This window comes from Python bivittatus, unplaced genomic scaffold (assembly GCF_059951505.1).
Source record: "Python bivittatus isolate LINGU-HERP-01145 unplaced genomic scaffold, Pbiv_v1 ctg000120_np1212, whole genome shotgun sequence".
In the NCBI taxonomy this organism is placed as follows: Eukaryota; Metazoa; Chordata; class Lepidosauria; order Squamata; family Pythonidae; genus Python; species Python bivittatus.
This window is the reverse complement of record NW_028277037.1, coordinates 7,224,665-7,246,732: the sequence shown is the minus strand read 5'-3', so window position 1 is coordinate 7,246,732 and position 22,068 is coordinate 7,224,665. Positions and strand designations below refer to the sequence as shown.

Here is a 22,068-nt window from a genome sequence, read left to right as displayed (position 1 = left end):
GATTTGCTATTTTTTTTCCCGCTGAATTTTAGAACAAGATCTTAAGTTAAATAGACTGGAAGCAGCAGAATCGGAACAGTCCTCTGAGCAGGTGCTAATTCTGCTAAAAAACTGAATACACCTGGAGCCATGACAGTTACCTTTATTACATTAATTTAGCTTTATTACCTTCATTCTCTTCCTTTGTCAGAGGAAAGCTTCCTCCGTTGGAAGAAGGGAACCTTTGGATCCAACCCATTAGATTAAGATCTGTATGGGGAGAGGAAATTGACCATTGAGGTCCATGGAATTATGGTCCTTATAACATTTATCCAATTACTGTTAATTACTGGGATTTTCATTTTTTAACTAGCAAAACAGTAGGTTTTACAACATCCATTTTGTTGAAGTATCCTCTTTCACTTAGGCATTCTTACCATACAGATAATAATTCAAACAGTCCAGGAACTGGTTAAAGATTAAGAGCAATTCTAAGACACACTATCTTTGTAAAAAACAGAATATTGCTTTTCTTTACACATCATCTAATAGCACTAACAAATTAATAAGGTGCTTTCTATTATTAATTCCCATCCTCTACCTCTACATAATATGAATAACTATGAGTTCTCTGAATACATTTTCAGTTTGTGCTAATGCATTAAACTCTAAAAATAAAGGAATAAAATATTCAATATTTTTTTTAAAAAATGAATACTTTTATTAATTCAAGAAATATATCAAAAATAAGAGAGAAAATATATGGAACAAAATACTTATTTTAAACTGCATGTAACAAATAGTCTCTGAGTAGATTGCATGAAATAGTAAAATCCACCCCCAAATCCAAGATAAAGCTGTAATAAAATCCAATCCAATTTAATTATGTAATGTAAAAACTACAACAAGGTGTGGCTGTTTGTTAATATATTGTATAACATGCAAGAACATTCTACATGGTTGATTATTACCAGCTACTATTACCATGCTAGGCAAGAAATTACTTTTGCTTGTATTTACATCCACTAACAGATACAAGTGTTGTTTTTCTAGATTGACAAAATATTTTGAAACTTATTCACTATTACACAGTCAATATAAACTGTATTAAGCTAAATTGTGGAAGGAAATAGAAGATGACCAGCAGCAAGGTGGATGGACTCAATGACAGTGGCAATGGGTGCACCCTTGGAAGACCTGAAGGACCAGACTGGGGACAGATCCTCTTGAAGAAACTCTTATGTGGTCAGTAAGAGTCAACACTGACTTAGTGGCACATAATCAAATCAATCAATCCAGACATGAAATTATTCTTAGATATTCTGAAGGAACAGGACAATGGATGACCAACATCAAAGTGAAAAACAAACATTTAAAACCTGCCATCTACCCAAATGCCTCACCGCAACACCTTTTACAAGCTGAACACCTGAAAAATGGCCTCAAATTTTATAGGCCTCATTTTTATCCCTCAAAACTTAGGAAAAAATTTGTAAACTGTTAAAGGAAAAAAAAAGTGGACATGTGCATTGTGAGATTAACTAAAACTACTTCTAAGCAATATCAAGTTATGTCTGAAGTAATCATAGAGTAGGATTACAACCAGCCTTCCTTATCTGGAGAACTGTCACCAAAATGATCAGTACCCTGCTTTAAAAGTGAAAGAAATAATGAAAACTATGGAAAACATTATTTATTTATTTATGCAATTTCTATAGTCACCCATCTCAATCCAAGTGACTGTAAAATCGCTAATAAATGGTGGAAATGGCATTGTATTTAAACTTTTTTAAATGCTGAAAAAAAAACCCATAATTGATTAAAGCTGATTGAATTTGAAGAGAACATTTGGAAGGAGGAAGGTCACTTTCAAAGATCCAGTTGATAATTATACCATATGTCCAAATCATACATTTAACTAGTTCTATTATCTGAGGTTGTCATAGGCCAAAGAGGGAAAAAACAGAAGGAACTCCCCTTTCATGCCTATGAAAGATAATCAGTAATGTTAATAGATAAGCAAACACTCAGTTGGGAGCCTAACCTTTCATATTTTTTTGCTTCTACCTCACTGTTGATTCTTTGCTGTCTGTTTCCATTCATTTTAGGAGGGAGCAGTTTTCAGAGTAACCGAAAGGGAGCAGTTACTCTTTTTAAAAGGTTTAGGAATTTATGAAAGCAGGCTCCTAAATCAGGAAGGGGTCCAACGCATAGTAGAGGAGATCCCCATATCAGACATTCTCCAATGACATGCGGAAGAGAGTAGGACCTGAAGACAGGACAAGACAGAGTGAGGGCATCTTCCCTTGGCTCCACCCACCTCATGACACCCACCTCATGACACCCACCTCCATGACACCTCATGACAATCAGCATTATCTGAATAGAATGGTCATTGTCATATTATCTGAATACACAAGACCATCACAGGTTAATTCTTATAATTGAAAGGGTATGAAGGAAATCAGAAATGAGTATTTAGAACACCAGGCAGAGCCCAAGTTTACTTGTCATAAAACGATTCTCAATTAGCAAGCCCTCAAGTATTTTTAGGTTCAAACTAACGCCCATTAGGTTCTGCCGCCTTTCTGAAAAGAGCAGAGCTTTAAAATGTCTGTTTGACATGCAGCCTAGTAACCCATCGCAGGAGTTTTATTCTGCTTTATAAGCCAAGCCAGTCTGTGTCACTAAGGTTATATAATTCAGCAGAATCTTGGCAGAGATACGGGGAAAAAAATTAAAATACAATGCATGGTAGAATTAAATTACTTATGTGGTATTTGGTGCTTTTCCCATGTATTTCTCACAAAATCTGTAGAGGGCTCTATAAATACTTAAGACTACACTGTAGCATGACTGAGAAGTAATAACAGATAATCCAGTATTAGCACTTCAGTAAACTTTAATTCCTTTTATATGTACATAACCATGCTATTCCCTTCTGGTATAAGCTATGTTGTTCAGAGTGCAGAAAGGGAATAAGAAAAAGCAAGCCAGTGAAATTAAAGGAATGGGATAAGAAAAAGAAAACACAGCTAAAATGAGTTTACACTAACCACGCCATACCTTTCTATCTTCCCACCATTTTAACATTGCCTTTTGTTGTTTAAACTTTTTACTTATTTTTTTTTCCCAGGATCTCATCAATTCCATAGAACCAAAACTTTCTTGGGTCTTCCCCTTCTTCTCAATCTGTTTATTCTTCCTTCATATACTTTTTTTTAAAAAAAATCCAATCCTTATTTAGTGTCTTTATATGGCCGAACACTTCAACATACTTCTTCCATACCAGTTAGGCACTTTTGTACTCATCCAAATTCATTCAGTACCCACTCATTATTTCTCTTCTTCCTTTACTACATATACTTCTTAAATAACTGATTCCTACTGAATTTAACTTACTTTTATATTTCCCCTGACTTGCCCAATGCTCACCTTCCTATAACAAGGTGAGCAGAAGCATGTTCTTACATAAGCTTCTCTCAACAAGTATTACCACTACTTTTCTACCAAGGTTTGTGAGCCTTAAGATTCAGCATCTCCAGTTATACCATCTACATCTGCAGTCTTATCATTGTTCAACAATTTTCACAGCATTTAGGATTTCTTTTTCATAGATTAGCAAAAGGGTGGGGGCCACAGGGATTTCAACATTATTTTTAATCCCATTCACTCTGCTGAAGGCTCCTTGTTTAGCCTTGTAGTAAATAGGGAAAATCCCATTCTAAGTTCCTACACTCTTAAGAGTTAAAGGAAAACATGGGTCTGTCAATGCAGATACTGGGCAGAGAGGAGCAGGTTCCATTCTCAGGTGGGTTTTTAAAAAGAGAAAGGGTCTGGCTCCATTTTTGCTTTCTATCTTTTGTCTTACTACTTTCAGAGCTCTTCCCTAGCTGATTGCTTCCATTCATACTTTAAAACCTATGAGCCAAAAAAGTTCACACTTGACCTTTCCCCAAGCTAGTGACCTTGATATATGTATACTGCATTACCAATTTATAGTAGCTATTAGAGCCATGGCTTCAACCATTGTGCTGTGGCAGATTTGTATGTGCGAAAGGTCCCCAGGTGTGCCGCATCAGTGAGCCACAAGTAAATGATGGGAAATGCTGCACAGCCACACAACCATCCCCCTGCCTCTGTGACATCACTAGAGGCAGACTGCCTCCATTTCTCCTCCCACGTCACAGCAACCTGTAACATCATGAGACTTCTGGTTTTGTGATTTGGAAGTCCTGCCTATGAGATGTGACACCACACACATTAGCACCTTGTCAGTGTGCCATGAGATGAAAAAAGTTGAAAACCACTGTTTTAGAGTAATCCATTCATTGTTGTGCTAACATAAAAGTAATGAGGACAGGCTTTATATTACTTCATTAATGGCTGGGTGGTGCTATGAGGATGATATATAGTGCAAAAATGATCTATATCTCTCCTTGTTCCCATCAACATGGCTAACAACCATAGGGTTGACTTATTATTGAAATGTGTCAATCGTCACACTAAGAAAACTAAGCCAGTTTTGAAACACTTTATGTTCAAATAAGGGAAACGCTCTTGTAAAACTTGAGAACTGAATATAACATGAAAGCATTTCACGAATTAATTCACATTTGAAAAAGTGATAACATTTAAAAAATCGCAGCGGTTTCTTTATATTTTAGTGAAACAGCTGGTATGCTAGAGGGGAAAGTCAAATTCAGCCAGTTCTTCTAAGCAGCAAGGGACAAGCAGAGTGGCTAAAAATGGCTATTTTGGAGACGAACACAAACCAGAAGTAATGCATTTCTGCTCCGTCAAACCACCATGTATGTTAGTGTTAGGAACATGTTGTCCAGCAATGCTACCTCCCCAAATAGGTCTGAAACATTTTCCACTGTTGCAGAAGGCATCCTCTTTGTTATGTCGAGATGCTTCATGGGGCACCATAGGGACTAGGTGCTTCTAGTGCCAGACACTGCAGGCAGTGACATATGGTTTCTCTACTAAACAGGCTGTTTTTCAAGAGTCTCCTTGTGCAAATGAAAATGGCTTCTAGAACATTTTGCTTGTCCTTTGCTTCTCTGTTAGAAAGGCTGATGTTGCTATGCCCCCTACTGACCAGAAAGTTCTGAGAGGTCCACAACATTTGCAAACCCTTTGGTGACATTGACATGGACTGTGCTAACTTTCCATTGGCAACAGCTTACAATGGCCTGCCAATCCAATAGAGAGAAATCTGGTAAACTTCAATATTACAACCATATCTGTTTCCTAAATAGTGCTGGCTATTTCACTGAATTTGGATTTTCTGGTTTCATTTAGCTTTACCATGAACTGATTCCACTGACTGATATGATGCATTACTTCGTCCACTAATTACAACTTTCAACTCCATGTGGCATGCCCTATAGAACAGGACTGACTGAAGTTAGGACTAGCATGTCGATCATCCTCTTGGGCTACTGGTTAAAACTAACATTCTGCCTACAATGTTTGAAAAATAATTCCAAAAGGCTGAACTGAGTTGCATGGTACTGTAAGAGGCCACCGGTCATTCATGGGAAATTCTGCTTGTTTTCAAGTTTTGAAACTGATTAGCATATGAGTTAGAGATATTATTCAATTTTGAAACTTCTTAATACGCATTTAGGATTTAGTTGCGTTCCTTGTTCCTCTTTCTTTTCCTGCTTGGATCAGTTCTGTTTTTATTTTGAATTACAGGTAGACCCTGGGTTAGGAATGCTTGGTTTAAAGACAACCCACAGTTAAGAACAGAGCCTACTGTAGCAAATTTAGAGTTACATACACAATGATTTGAGTTAAATACACAATGTTCAAGTTAATTACACAATACTACTTTTACCGTATTATAAAATAATACTGTTCCAGCTCACATACAAATTCAACTTAAGGACAGACCTGGGGAATGGAATTCATTCTTAAACTGGGGACTACCTGGATTTATTTTGTTATCTATCCTTAATCTTCAGGATAAAATGGTATATGAAGAATAAAAATTGTTAAAGCTCAAGAAAATAGTAGAAGGAGCATCCAAATTGGAATAATCTGTTCTCCAGTCCAAGGAGCCAAAATGCATGCACTAGATAAAAAAAATAATTTCAACTGACTGGTTCAATACCCAGCATCTGAAACAATAGCATGATTACCAGCTATCTGGCTTATATAAAAGTAACATCAGACATTTCACTAGATGACATTTTATGAAACATGACTGTTCTCTATACTGCTTCAGTTTCTTAGTTTGCCTTATTCTACCATAATATTCTTTGTTGTTCCCAGAAAGAGTAAACACTTGAAGAATGGGCTCCATCTAATCCTTGATGCATTGAGTACAATTAAATTAATTTGCCAAGTCTTGAGAAATCACTGAAATGTTTTCACATTCTCATGATTTTGTCTCCAGTATCTTTACTACTTTCATACAGTAGCTGACGTCTCCTATAACCCTTGCCTTGTTTTTTTTTTTAAAAATGGATAGCTTGTAAGCATTATGATTAGTAAAATGCACAATGGCATTGGAAAGCTTATGGGCATGGAGAGGCTGATGAAGGGGAAAAAAGTAGCATAATCAGAGGGCTATCAGAGACAGTTCTGATGATAAAACGGAGCAAGTTCTAGAAGCAAACAGTGAACAGCAGTCAATCAATGAATTTAAGGGAAACAGTTATAAGGAACTGGACAATCTGGGATCACACAAAATTACAGAGAGGTATTTTGTGGGCTATCAAAATATTAAAGGAATACAGAGCCATATGAGGGCTTAAATGTGGACCCATGTATGTTTCAATGTAAGAGAAAACACCATATTCCTTTTCAATGGATGCATTTTCTAAAAGTTTCTTTGGATCACTGCAGATCCTGCATATTATTACTACTGATTTGGGAGACTGAGCAATATTTTATTTTGCCTACATTTGCATATTAAGAGGTTGCTCTGTTCATCAGCTCACTGTAGATCCATTCAGGAATTCAACTGTAGACCTGTTTGGGCATTCAGCTGAATGTGTGAAGGGTTCAACCTGGATAGGGAATTGGCCTGAGCAAGTTGCCCTACCAATTCTCTTTCTGAGATTAACAAAGAGCGTCACAGAGTTGAAGGACAGGTGCATTTGAGCTGATGTCAATATGAGTATGGCTGCCTTTCAGTTCTAGAGCTGAATGTTCAGAGGCTCTGGAGCAGCAGTTAAGGTGTTGGACCAAGATAACTGAGACCCAGGTTCAAGTCCACCTTCATCCATGGAGGCTCACTGGACCAGTCACTAGCTCATAGCCTAGGGTACAGCATAGGAGTGTGCACTGTGTATGCTGTTCACAGTATGTACACTGCCTTGAGTTCCTAGAGAAAATGAATACATTTTATGGATCAAAAAAAAATAAATAAAACCGGCCCCTGTGTGCATTCTCTCTTCTGTACCCATTTTGAAGCATGCATTCAACTGAGCATTTGAAGAGGACCAGAGACATCATCCACTTTGATGCAGTTGTTTTGACAACACAATTCTCAACTGACTGGAATTACCTATTTTACTTTCCACAGTAAGAATAAGACTCAGTACATATACTGTAAGCAAAAACCTCAGCATCAAGTTTTTTTAGTGGAACAAAGTCCTCTATGTATGGCAGTGTCTGTATACTACTCTGAAGATGTAAAGGAAAAATTTATTTTACTTTCAAATACCCAACTTTGCAGAGCAGCATAAAATATCACTGTACCTTCTTCACAAAGCCTTATGTGAGAAAATTGTGTAAGCTGTATTTCCCCAATGAAGAGCTTTTTCTAGCACAAAACATTCCATCTATTATTCCTTTCTATGTCCTGAAGAAAGAATAACCTCTCTGTGAACATGGAGAAGAGAAACATCTGGGCAATGAAACTTCAGTAGAATTCCAGCCAGTTGATCACAACCATATAATATATAAAAGCGTAAAATATACATTCTGATTTACACTTTATTTCAGTTCATCTACAAACCCTCAGAATCACTGGTGACATTTCTACCTCTTTTTGTATTCACAAGCACCTCATGTCTGACAACTTGTGACACATGCCTGTGTCATTTAAATGCTCCAAAAAGACTGTCCCAAAGGCCATTCTAGTTTTGTAAGCATAATTAAGATATACCTTTCCAAGTCTTGTCACTCCCAGGATAGGTACCTAATGAGTAAATGCATAATCACGCTATGTAGATTTTTCCAACAACCCTTCTCTAAACTGCAAGAATAAGTACTGTTTTTGTCCCCCTAATTCAGAATCCTTACCTGGTACATCAGACATATGGGACCATCGCCCTCATGATCCTCAGGTAATGTTACTCTGCTGGCATGGAGGGACTCCCATTATAGTATAATTTATTTGAATAGAAATCATTATTGTCATTGTACAACTTGTACAACGAAATTAATGCCACCCCAGTGCAGCTTTAAAAATATAAAAACCATAAAACACATAACACACATAAAACACAACCTTCACATTCCATATTGCACAACCCCTGATGCTGCATTAATACTGCACTATACGATAGAATTCAGTATAGTTGCAGCTCTGAGATAGAAGCTATTCTTCAGCCTATTGGTCCTTGTTTTCCTTATCCTGTACCGTCTGCCAGATGGTAATAGTTCAAAAAAAGAATGTCCCGGGTGGGATGGGTCCTTAAGAATATTGTCCTTGTTTTATTTTACATTCATCCTTTTAGTTTATTACATTTCTTATTTCTTATCATTTTTGGAAGGGAAGGGAAGGAAAGGGAAGGGAAGGGAAGGGAAGGGAAGGGAAGGGAAGGGAAGGGAAGGGAAGGGAAGGGAAGGGAAGGGAAGGGAAGGGAGATATATATTTATATCTATGTATTTACTATCTAACCTCAGGGTTGTCCTAAATGAAGACATTTGCTGGCAGACTGCTAAACACATTTTCTCCAAAATGTTTCGTTTAACTCTTGGAATTTTTGTTTTTTTCCCCTGGAATGAGCGGTTCTAGACAAAATGTTCATCAGGCCATCACAATACAAGCTCTGCCCTTTCATACTTACATCACAACGTAAATCAGAAAAGGGCAGAGTTTGCACTGTGATAGAACAACAACACACACTTTTTTTACTTGTCGCCTCTTGCCCCCCTGCCCCGATGTCTATGGAACTACATGTTTTGAGATGATTCTAGCATTTCCAGGAGAATATGTGTCATTAGAACAGGAGATGTCTTAATGTTTTGTAGGTGTCCAGAAATGTATGAACAGCCTCCTGAATGCTTGGATCAAACCATTCTGGTTGAAAAACAGAATGTTCCAGATGTGGATTGCCATTTTGCACATCTCTATTTAATTTAATAGCAACAATTTAAATTATGGGTATCATCAATACAGTCAAGGGGAGCAGTTAATATATGTATCATGCCATTTGCACAATAATCTCATAAAGCATGTGACATTGTATTCCACACCTATGATCTACATTTCAATAAAATGCTATTAATAGCTATAAATCAGAATAATTAATCTAAGCCAGTGGTTTTGTTCTGTTGTGATTTGGCTCTTTCTGTTAAGAATTATATGGGTGAAATTTTAGGTTTCTGGCTTTCTCCTACTTGTATCTTATCAAAGCCTACTCCTTTCACAGACAGGAAAAATAAATAACAGAATACAGAAATCTCAAATTCTTTTGAAGGAAGGCACTCTTACACTTGTTAAGTTCTTACCATAGTAATTAAGTGCGGGACAAAATTGGTTTAAGTCTTATTTCAAATAGACAGCAGGAGTAAAGAAATGAAGGAAACATTGAATTTAAACCTATCAGATTAACTAGGCCACGGCTCTCTCTTACTTTCTGATCTGAAAGTATATCAGTGTGTAACAGTGAAACCTTGATTTATCAGATCTCAGTGCAAGGGATTTCACAGACAACATATCATATTATGTTGCAATTTATGCCATTATGTTATTTTACCATGCAGTTGATGTAATTTATGTCTTTTGAGTGATGGTATTAAACAAATGATGTTTGTTTTGTCAATTTACATCATCTGTATAATTACATGTTATGCAAATAATGCCATTTGCATCACAATGATGACATATATTTCTATGACTGGATTTTGAGAATAATAAACACCCTCTCCTCCAGTTAGTTAAAGCAAGTTTTTGTGAAACTAAGAAAGGCAAGAAATAAGGGGATTGTAAGAATCTTCAAGTCAGTCTTAAAGGAAATCAACCCTGATTGCTCATTGGAAGGATTGATACTGAAGCTCAAGCTCAGATACTTTGGCCACCTAATGCGAAGAGAGGACTCTTTGGAAAAGGTCCTGATGCTGGGAAAGATTGAAGGCAAAAGGAGAAGGGGACGGCAGAGGATGAGATGGTTAGATAGCATCACTGAAGCAATGAGCATGAAACTGAGCAAACTCAGGGAGGCAGTGAAGGACAGCAAGGCCTGGTGCGATATGGTTCATGGGATCATGAAGAGTCAGACATGACTTAATGACTGAACAACAAAAGAATCTTCAAATGCTAATCATATTAATTAACTGATCCCAGTCTCTTGAATATTTACTTAAAATATATATAGGTCAAAGTGTTAAGCTAGTGGTAAGTCAGTTACATGGGTAACTTGGAGAAGCAAATATCTATTTTAGATGCAACCAAAATGAATATATTTCATTACTGCTCAGCATAATGGGTAGTATATTCATTTGTTTCAAACTATACTTTTTCTGAATATCTAGATCAATATATCAGGTTTTTCTCCCAAGTAATTTTATTAGAGATTATGATTACAATAGTAAAAACTAATACAAACTAAAAGAAAGATAGAAAAATAGAAGAAGTAAAAGGCGCAAAGGGGGAAAAAGAATAAGAAAGACAAAGCATAGAAAGTGAAAAATAAAAGAAAGAAAAATAAGAATATAGTAAATAATAATAAAAATATACAAAGAAGTGATTCCCAACCTTCATCACAACAAATATAAACTATTTTAATAACTTTTCAATTACAACAAATGATCTCTTCTTCCCATATCCCATCTCTTAACTATAATCAGATCTATAAAGCATTGCCATTTCAGTCCCGGTGTCAACAAAAGTCCATTAAGGGTTACCAGAAATAATAACATATCTTTTGTTGTTGATTGAATAAACCAACTTTATATTCCTTCCTTTTACTTCCAACCATCTTAATCTTTAGTCCATTCAAATAAAGTCATAGAACTTAATTTTTTTTCATTTTTTCTTTGTCCCTTCTCATGAGATTCTTCAAAGCTTTAACATGTCTCTTTTGTATATCTAATACAGAAAAATTATCCAGATCTCTCTCTCCTTTATTGCTTGTATGTCCCTTTTAATTATTAAAATGTCAGCCAGTTTCTTATGTATATCCAGTGTGACATCTTTCCACTGTCCACTTTCAAGAGGGTCTCTGTCTTGTCAGGTAAAACTTGCTTCCTCTTCCATAACATCTTTTAGGCACAGTCTATCCATAGAGGCAGATATCGTTGTTGACACTGTTAATATTAATTTCTGCCTCCATTTTTCGAAAGTATCCTTCAATATTTCTAGGGTTAGAATATTTTGTGCCATTCTGTAACTGTTAGTCAAGTTTATGTGTCATTCTTCTTTAACTGAAATCTTTAGTTCCCTCTAGTGTCTAATTTTTAAAATCTCATCTTATTATTATTATTTTAAATCAACACAAAAGCACTTTCCATGGGAAGGATTTTTTTTATAATTAATTCCAAAATCTTATTTCAAATTTATCTGGACCCTTGGTCCATTTGTAGCTTTCTAAAATCAAAGTTTTAATCAAACTTTTGCTGTTTATTTTTTTAAAAATTAAGCTCTTAAGCTTGTAGTTAAAATTTTCTTTCATTAAGAATTTAAGGCAGACTTACCTGGTGTTTTCAGACTTGCCAACCCTAGTAGTTGAAAAGTAGTTAATAAGCAATTTCCAAATGTGATTAGGAAAGGAAGTATGCAAACTTAGAGTTCTTTCAAAGGTGCCAACCACAGTTTGAGCAAGATGGCTATTCCCTCATCTCTCAGTGCTCAAAACCTGCCAGAGACTGCTGTCTTGTGGTCTCCTCAGAAGGAGCAACTGTCTGGAGCACTTGTGGGCAATCTCTGGTCCGCTCCTTTATCTAGAGAGGTTTGAAGAGCCATCTACTCGCTGCCTCTTCGTTCTTCACCATGGTTGTCATCTCCATTTTTCACGGAGCCATCTTCCATCCGCCATTTCTTCCTCCGGAAGTCCATCAATAGATCACTTTTGAAAGGCATTATACAATATGCACTTCTATAAATTTACATTTTAGTGCACAATAAAAGGAATATAATTATGCAATTTTGCAGTGCTGTATGTTACAAAAAGTAATAGCATTTTGCTGTTGTTAAATCTCAATTCTTTGATAGTTAAATATAGTTAACATGTGATATATATTTGCTGTTAAAGACTGTTTTTTTGCAATCATAATATTGTCTTTAATAAGAAATAAGTAGAGTTACTTAGAAGATAGCTGTGTTAATTTTTGACAGAATAAGACTAACACATTTGGGAACACTGCATTTTAAAAAATCCCCTTTTATATTTCATATCTTTTATATTTCTGTTTTAGCTTAGTTTAGCCATTAGCTTAAGAGTTACTAGACTCAGAGATTCTTGATTTAAACAAAATGTCCAGTTCCCGCAATGCACTAATGTAAGGGTTATACTGGTCTATCTTGTTTGTCCTAATCACACAGAGACATTGTTTCAGACGGGATGGGAGCTTTACAAAGGGCGGGGGGAATATTCTTGCTGCTTGAAGTTTATGGAGCATAACTGTAAATAACTTTTGGATTTTTAAAAACCAATTCAGTTTCTTTTAAAAAATACCCTCTTCCCCCACTAAAAAAAAAAAAAAAATAGAGAAGAGAAAAGAAAAGAAGACCGAAAAAAAGTGTTTAGACTAGCTTTCTGATTATGACCACTAGAGGCTGCAAAGAGTCATGAAAGCTTTAACTCTTTGCAACCAAATAATGTCACCTAGAATTTTGCACCAGATATGGTGGCTGCAGTCCTTAGTTTTACAAGAGAAATGGTATCGAAAGATTACAACATTTGTTTTACATGGTTGAGCATGCACAACATCAGATAACTAGCACATTTCTGAACCACATACAAATAAGAAAGAACTGACTTGTCTGCTCTTTGAGACAGCTGTTGTGGCTTTAGCATGAATTCCATGCTTAGGACATAGTTCCTGTCTCATGTTCGTAAATTATTTATCAGCATGACAAAGCAGCCTCTTCTAGAGAACAAAATGATCTACTATCACTGGAAGTAGTTTGAAAGGATCTAAAACCAGAGCAGTAAATTACAGGGCTATCATAACTTTCCTTTTCAAACAAAACTGTTGCTTGTAGGCATTCAGAAGATAAAATCATAATGACAATGTTCAGTCTAGCCAAGATGGAAATTTTGATAGAATGAAAATTAAATAAAGGGCCAGACTTTATGCACAGACAATTGAAAGGGAATGGATGGATACACTATTAATTATTCTTCAAGGACACTGAAATAGTGATATTAAAGCACAATTGATTAAAAGAAGCAACTGTATTTGTGCTATAAAATTATAAATAATTGTGATTAAAATGTGTTCTCCCTTTTAATGAAAATAAATGCTCCAAGCTTTGGAGATACAGAAAATCCAGCTATACCTGAGCTGTCTCTGCTGCCAGAGTCAGCATTCACTTTAAAAGTAGTACATTCAAGTCACCTCCCTTGCCCCAATGATTACAGCTATTGTCTCTTTTAACATAGTTGTTTCTCATTTTAACATAGTCACTCTTGAGTTGTCTTGCATATTACTAAAGAGCAAAAATATTTATCAGTTACAAGTTGCCCCAGAAAATGAATTATATACTTAACAGGACACCGACATCTTACATTTGCATTCATTGTCAAAGTGACACATATACTCCCTCTTCCATGCCCCCACCCCCACCCCTTGACAGCCTGTGAGGTGGGGTGGACTGAGACCTGGTGAATGTCCCAATATCACCCAGTGAACTTCTGTAGTTAATTCTGGGACTCAGTTGGATTCTCTCTGGTTCTAGTCCAAGACCTTCACCATTGCACCACCTGGTCCAATCCAGACTAAAAACTATCTAGGGTGTACATTCCTTTACTTCTAGCATCTTTCACTTGTTTATTTACTTCTCTTCATACTTGCATCTACTCTCTGAAAATTTGGAGGAGATTTGACCTAAACAGTGACTACTAAGCAGACTCTGTGTGCCTCCAACAAGATAGACAGTGGCTCTTCATCCAAGAGTCTTCTCAAAGACTTGCAAGAAAAGAACCAAGCTCAGAGAAACCCAAGGACTCCACAGTCTTCTCAAACCTGACCCCCAATCTGTAGCTGAGGGGCATTTCCTGGAATAGGTTGCTCTGTTGACTTCTACAGTTCGAACAGTCATGGGAAAATGCTTTAGAAATAACAATAAATTAACAAAAAAGTTCTACATATCTGACACCTATGAAGTTCCTTTTTTAAAATATCTCTCCATTTTTTTCCCTGTATACTTTTTTCTCCTCTTGCTAACAGGTATCTATGGAGGTCACTCCCAAAGTTTTCTAATTTTGTTCATTACACTCTCTATTTTTTTTTCCAATAATTGATAGACTGGTTTTCTTGCTCATTATTCAGAAACTCCCAGTGCAAAGTCCTGTAATTCAGTAAGCTCCTGTCTGGTTTTGTCCCCCCCACTCAAAAAAAGGGCCTTTAACAAAACATGGATTTGTGAATACTGTGCATTCCCAATTAGCTGAAAGAAAGTACAGGCTTATGGGTCATCAAGTTGCGTTTAAAGAGATTGACATCTTTAGTTATGGTGCTCTAATGAGGCAAAGTCCACCCCCCACTCTGATTTGGCTACAAAGGTCTGTATGTGTTCCCTTGAAAAGTACTGTCCTAGACATCTGAAGCAAAAATTTAAAAGGCACAATTTCCTTACAACCTATGTAAGGTTTGCAGCATTGAAAATTAAACTCATGTTTGCAGCATTGAAAATTAAAATAGAGTTCTTATTTCTAGATCCTGGCTGTTAACAAACTATTTTAAAGCTTGTGTCTTCATACATCCAGGCTGAAAAACTATTAATAATCATCTTGTTCTGCTCAAGGTTCTTCTAGAAAGTTAATACTCAGGAGAAACTTTGGGTGTTGATCCACCATGTGTTGTATCTACTGACTGCAGGGGGTAATGTACATGAAAGCAAGTGGAGAGTTCCTTACACACACACACACACACCCAATATACCTGGCTGGTTTATCTATCTGCCATGAATAAAGGGAACATTCTTTCAGATTTATGTCATGAACTATGTTAATATTTATTGGGATTACCAACTGGCTGTTATTCTAAACAATTAAATGGAGTTTTATACTAGGTGTCCATGCCCAGTTCACACACTGTTTTAAAGTATTATTTAACTTATGTGTGCATTAATAATAATAATAATCCATTGATAACAGTATATTTCTGAAGCATAAATATACTACTTAGACAGGTGAACTGAGACTGGTTAAATCCTTTTGACAGCTCAGGCAGAAGATCCCCAAAGCATCTCTTTCTCTCCCCAGTCCCAGAAAATGTCTAGGGGAAACCCATCAGTAGAACCTTTTATGAGCCACCCAGAGAAAATAATTCTTTTGTGAGCCATCCAACTTGGTTGGAGTTGGGTGGCATCAAAACTATTATTATTGTTATTGTTATTCCTCAATACAACAGGACTCTTCCAGCTTTATTTCCTAGCATGGTACTGAAAACCATATAACCTCCAGTACAGGAGACAATATATAGCAATTGTAATTAGTAGTCATCAATATCCTTATTTGCCATGAATGAACACAAAGCAGGGATAGGCAGTTTCTACAGCTTAAGAGTCACACCACGCTTGGCATGACATGTTGGGTAGATGTGGCCAGGGCTCATTTTGGGAAGAAGTTTCAGTATGTCAGGAGTAAAATGGGTATTTTAAGAAATGACAAGGCTTAAGGCACCCATTTTTCTCCTTAAAATGCAAAAGGGGCCCAATTATTGGCTCTACTCTCTCTGAAGAGGCTACAAAGGCTACAAAATGGAGCCTGGCACTGTTCTTTTTGCAGAGGTGAAGTCAGAATAATTCCCAGAAAGCTAAGGTTCAGAAGAAGGAATATGTCAAAGACCCATCAGAAGTCAGTGGTCAGCCAAGAGACCTGCAGGTTGGCTGGTGTGGGTCTTCCGGGCTGTGTGGCCATGTTCTGGAAGTTTTGTTTCTTAACGTTTCGCCAGCATCTGTGACCGGCATCTTCAGAGGGCAGGAGCACAGACAGGAGCAGTTCTGTCTGTGCCCAGGGTGATGTGACCCTTTTGTGGGTATTTATAGAGATCTGAGGGGGGATTGGGGGTGTATGGTGGGGGGTTAGGGGGTAGGGTGTGTGTGGGGGGTGGGGGGTTTGGGTTAACGAGTGGCTGCTTGTTTTGGTGTCAGAATATGTGGGTAGAAGAAGAAAAAACCCTGCCTAATCCCCAGGAAGATACACACATATTCTGACACCAAAACAAGCAGCCACTCATTAACCCAAACCCTGCCCACCCCCACACATACCCTATCCCCCACAACACCCCCCAATCCCCCCTTCAGATCTCTATAAATACCCACAAAAGGGCCACATCACCCTGGGCACAGAGAGAACTGCTCCTGTCTGTGCTCCTGCACTCTGAAGATGCCGGTCACAGATGCTGGCGAAACGTTAGGAAACAAAACTTCCAGAACACAGCCACACAGCCCGGAAGACCCACACCAGCCATCGTATGCCGGCCGTGAAAGCCTTCGACAAGACCTGCAGGTTATTCTTTCAGATGACCTATTGTGGCTGAGAATTATAGCTTGAAATTACAGTAAAATTACATAGCCAGGCAAACACTTTTCATTCCCTTAGTTTACAGCGAAGTGGCTTAAACATCCCTGATCCCCGAAGGCAGATGCTAACTTACATTTCATATATGCTACAAGTATAAATGCAATTTGGAAATAATTAGGAAGAAGCAAACCAATAAATGAACAACTACAATATTTTTCTTTCTTATCACAACAGTATAGATTTTTCAGGAAATGAGAACATGACAGGTGGAGGAATCATAACAGGGCTTTCAAAATATACTTGTTTAAATTCTATTTTTTTTAAAAAAAAGCACGCATAACTTTTTTTGTTTTGTTTTGAGAAAGAATGTAATGAAATTTAGAGGGAAAACAGATCCTATAGTGAGAAATATGTATGGCACATTATGGGTGAGTGATTTTGTGAAAAGTGAAGGCCAAGAATAATTATGTTTCTTCATGTATGGATTGGACCGATCTCCACGGATTTGAGGGTGAGAAGAAATATAACAGGTTAACTCACTCATCTTTTATTTAACAGAAACTACAGACTTTGAACCAGTCAGATAGGTAAGAAAGCCATTACATTTCTTCTTGTGGCTTGTAAGTATGTATAATGGGAAGCAATGATGTGAATGAATGATTAAACTAAGTGTTTCTCATTCAAGTCATCTCCAACATTGTCCCACAGTGTTGTGGTTGGAGCAGGTGAAGGTAGTCTGACTTGAAACTGGATCTGTCAGTCCCTGAATTCAATACTCCTCTTCCCCTCCAAGACAGTATGCTAGCAGGTCTCCCAAAAGTGAGATTCAGTTATTAAAGGCAAATGGAAATAATCCAGATGGTTTTCTGCCCCCTTCCTCATTTTTAGTTTGATTGAAAGGCACGATTGGCTTTTTTGCAAATTTGGGTTTTTAGCATCTTCATTTGTTGATGAAGATCGTATAATCTACTTCAAGATTTCCCCACAATGGGCTACATTTAATCTTATTCCAAAATGCCAATGACATTTCAAACTTTTCTTGTTTAACAGCTACTTAGGGCTAAGCGTGACCAAATTTTCAGCAGATATTTTCCGGTAGACATGTCAAATATTAATAACACCCTTGCCAAACAATTTATTAAAGCACTCTTAACAAGGCTGAGACATTACAAAGATAAAGCATCACCTGTACACCATGGTTTGGCCTCTGGTTGCTAAAGATTGGAATTGCATAACTTGTTTTCCATCAGGGATATAATTATCTCATGATGTTAGCCCTTTGAGGTGGTCCAGACAAGGAGCACAACCAGGAGCATCAGCCCCACCTTTCTTGTGAGGTTACATTAAACAGAATCTTGCAAGACTGAAAGTCTCTTTTTAGTCTTCAGAAAACTAGGGAGGGTCTCTCCTGAAATGCTTCCCACGCTTTTCACTCACCTGCAGACTAAGCTATCTTTTATCAGACAGTTGCCTAGGTTGCAGGTCTTCCCCTGTCTCCCAAGGTCATTCCCACATACCATCATACATGAGGAAGTTGAGTCAGAACACTCAGGCACGATATTTGGGGCCAACTTTCAAAATGGCAGATGTGGGATAAGAGTCCCACATATTCAACTGTCCAACTTGCAACAAGCTATCTTGTTCTGCTGATGTCTGGCTTTTATCCACCATTGAACATTAAGCTTGATCGCTCTTTCTACACATCCCTTGGCACTTGGAGGAAAAAGTGGTGAGGAATGGTGCAAAAAGGGTTACAAGAGAAATAGTGGGAGTGGTGACATTCTATGCCCATAACCATCAGAGAAGAAATGTGAGCTGAACAGCAGAAGGATAGAGAAAGGAAGTGTGTGTATATACACTGCAGACTAGCAAGCAGAAAGGGTGGGTGGGGGAACCAAATCTATATTTTTGCAGGTATGCATAATCTAATATATAGAAGCTTGAAATTGGATCTCCCACACTTTTACACCACACTGGTTGTTATTTCTTAACTTTTAGAACTGGTATGCTATAATAACAATCTAATAAATACACATCTTAAGAATGGATAGGGTTCTGGGAAAAACAGCATGAATGTTGCCATTTCAATGAACAACCATCACCGCTAATTGCTGCTATGTTGCAAATACTGTACAAACTAGATGAAAGGTAATTCCCCTCCCCTGTTCAGTGCTTATTATTATTTACATCTGAACCAATGTCATGACTGGTATGGACAAGCATTTCTTCTGACAAGGTACCTTCTACTAATTATATAAGGCTGTAAGCTATTAAGCCAATAGCTTGGTAAAATTTGTACAGTGTGTTATGAGGAAATCTTTTGCCTACTCATTGCAGGGGCGTGCAAACAAGTGGAGTATTCACAAACTCATTTGATACAGCATACAAATATTGATCTGATATCCTGCCATAATTTGGGGGTTTGGAGAAGCCGTGTCTTTGGTTGGAAAATGCAGATAGCATAGCAATATTAATTGCTTAACTGGATAGGTTTCTTTTAAAAAGAACTTAGGGAACTGTGCAAGTTGACAAGGGAAGCTCCGTTTGCGCCTTTGCTTCAGGTTTCAAAAAGTTTTGAGCTGGCTTTGGGCAGTACTTCCTGGTCTTTATACGCTGTGGGAGATGTGATAGAAAAGCTGAAATAAAAGATAGATTGTCTCCCTTTCATTCAATTCGTCCCACACCAACCATTACAAAAGCAAGTGAATGGAAGCAGAACACCCATCTTATGATTCAGAGAAGATGGAAACTAAAGGGTGATACTTTTCATAATGCATTCCAGTATATTTGGGTTCCTTTACCTGATTAAAAACTACAACCGATCGATCCCAATGAGAAAAGATGATTATGTACAGAATTAGGTAGAGCTTCCTTTCCAAATAACTCACCAGTGGCGAACCCAACCAAATTGCTTTAAACAAACGCTGCACATTATACCCTCGCTGCACATTACAATCTTCAGCAAATTGTTTTTCTAATAGCAATATATTTATGAGGTGAAAATGATTACCAAGCTTATACATCTAGGGACATTCATAGAACAAATGATCTACTGGCTTCTTTAGCTGAATGTTCCATAGGCATTCTCTCTCTATCCCACTCCGAAGCTTGTTATTCCTGTTTCACTACTGAGCTGAGTTAAAATAACTCTTATGAAATATTCTAGGGAGAGATGGAGTAATAAAAATTAAAATGGCAAGAAACACTATCCAGAGTAAGATCATAAAAATCTCTGTGTTAAACCCGTCATGCACTGCTGGCATTTAGAAGTCAAGTTTCAGAGGTCCAAAGGAATTAGGAAATCACTTACTTATGATTAGGAAAATATTTCTTTGGGGTACAACATATATATAGTCATTACACATCAATGTGTTTTCTGAAGAATATTACAGAAGGTCATAAATAGTTAATTATCCTGCATAGTCTCCTATCTTCACATTAAATCTATTGATGATGCCATAATATATTAAGAAGCACAGATACCTGAAAAAATGCTGAACTGCCTGTTCTAAGACCTATGTAGCATAGGCAGTGCAATCAAGAAAGAACTAGTATCCTTCTCCCAAAAATATTCTATCCTGGCCTTTCTTGATATGTTTAGGTCTCTCTTTTTGATCAGGTCTGTATACTTACAAAGTGGCAAGGCAGTGGTAGCAACCCCTGTGGCCAAGACAAGGTAAAAGAAATCAGGCCCAAGTTAGGCCCTGACTATAGAAGGGAAAATGCCTGGAGGTAGATAGATCACAATGATCATTTAACATGGTTTGATGCCTAATTTTGGGGGAGAAGAGGTCTGTGCCTTTTCTTTCTCACACCAACCATCCCAAGCACTGCAGACCTGCCATTAGAAAGTGGGAGCAGCTGTTTTAGATGGCAGACAATGAAGAACCAAGGCTGGTGGTATCATGTTAGAGAGCATAGGCTATGGTGTGATTCCTAAGATAGACTGACACTATCTGATGTGGTGCTAGATAACGCTCTTCAAAATATAGAAGGAACATATGGAGTAAAATGGGGCATTTTGTCTTTTGTCTAAGGCAACAAAATGTCTTGAGGTAGCTGTGTTCTCAGACCCTGCCCTAACTTTAGACATAAGGTTGGAAAGCCCTGCTCAGTGATGTGGGGTGAAGTCTACCCAAATTGGAGTTTCATATCTGTGAGGTTGTTCTACACAATTTTGAAATGGAAATCTCACCTTCCCCCCAGCTTTGCAAGCCACAATCCAAACCTTAAAAGATGTGTAGCATCTGTCCATCTGTCTGTCCATCTGTCTGTCCCTCCATCCATCTGTTCATCCATCCGTCTGTCCATCTATCTGTTTACCTGTCTGTCCATGTGTCCACCCATCCGTCTGTTGTCCATCCATCCGTCTGTCATTCCATCTGTCTGTCCATCTGTTCATCCATCCATCTGTGCATCCATCCATCTGCTCATCTGTCCATCCATCTGTCTGCCTGTCCATCATTCTGTCTGTTGTTCCATCTGTCTGTCCATCTGTTGTTCCATCTGTCTGTCCATCCATCTGTCCCTCTATCTGTCTGTCTCTGTCATCCAAGTTGGTTCCTTCCAATGTGGTCTCTTCTGAGAGCAATCATTTGTACAGTGACCACTTTGAAAGTTGTACTGCTCTCAGCAACAAATGTCTTGCAAGTCTTGAAGCACGTAGTATTTAATATCACCTCAAAATGTTTCTTTGCCTGAAAAAGCCGTCTTGACTTTTCTAGCTTGTTCAAAGGGTGTTTTACAGTTTCTCTGGGTGCTTTTCTTTACCAATTCATTTACCTAATTGTTGCTGTTGTTTTGTATTGCACAGTTGTCCATCAAGACACAGCTTGATTACCCATGCTTTCTTGAGATTTAATTGGAGCTTGGGAAATCAGAGAGCTACAGATTACTAGAGAAGTGACTGCTCAAAAATGCAGTGAAAACATTCACCACAGTCACGAAAGTGCACCTACACTCACATGTCTTTTGAATCTGTATCCCTAATGTCCACAGCTTTATGAATTTCCTTAAAATCATTACTGAAAAGTAGCTGACTTCAAGGCCAGAATGGAAGTTGCCATAGGCATAAGCTACTAAAGGTATTATTTTGCACTAAGTAGAATTATTCTAGGGCTCAGCTGCACACATTCCAATCACTGCACGTAAATTCATGGAGAAATCTACAGTCCACCAACCAACCATCCATTGAACATCTGAAACAGGC

At 37.6% G+C, this 22,068-nt stretch overlaps 1 protein-coding gene across 13 annotated transcripts in view; it reads right to left on the bottom strand.

The window, feature by feature from the left end:
* Nucleotides 1-22,068, bottom strand: part of MAGI2 (membrane associated guanylate kinase, WW and PDZ domain containing 2) — a 659,127-nt gene that overhangs the window by 180,867 nt on the left and 456,192 nt on the right. For 9 of the 13 annotated variants that reach the window (XM_088134918.1, XM_088134917.1, XM_088134920.1 and 6 more), the window contains one exon: nt 169-249. The exons of the other annotated variants lie outside the window; for them this stretch is intronic. In XM_088134918.1, the coding sequence (XP_087991044.1) occupies nt 169-249 (81 nt within the window). The remainder of the gene's footprint in view (nt 1-168; nt 250-22,068) is intronic. 13 annotated transcript variants of the gene reach the window in all.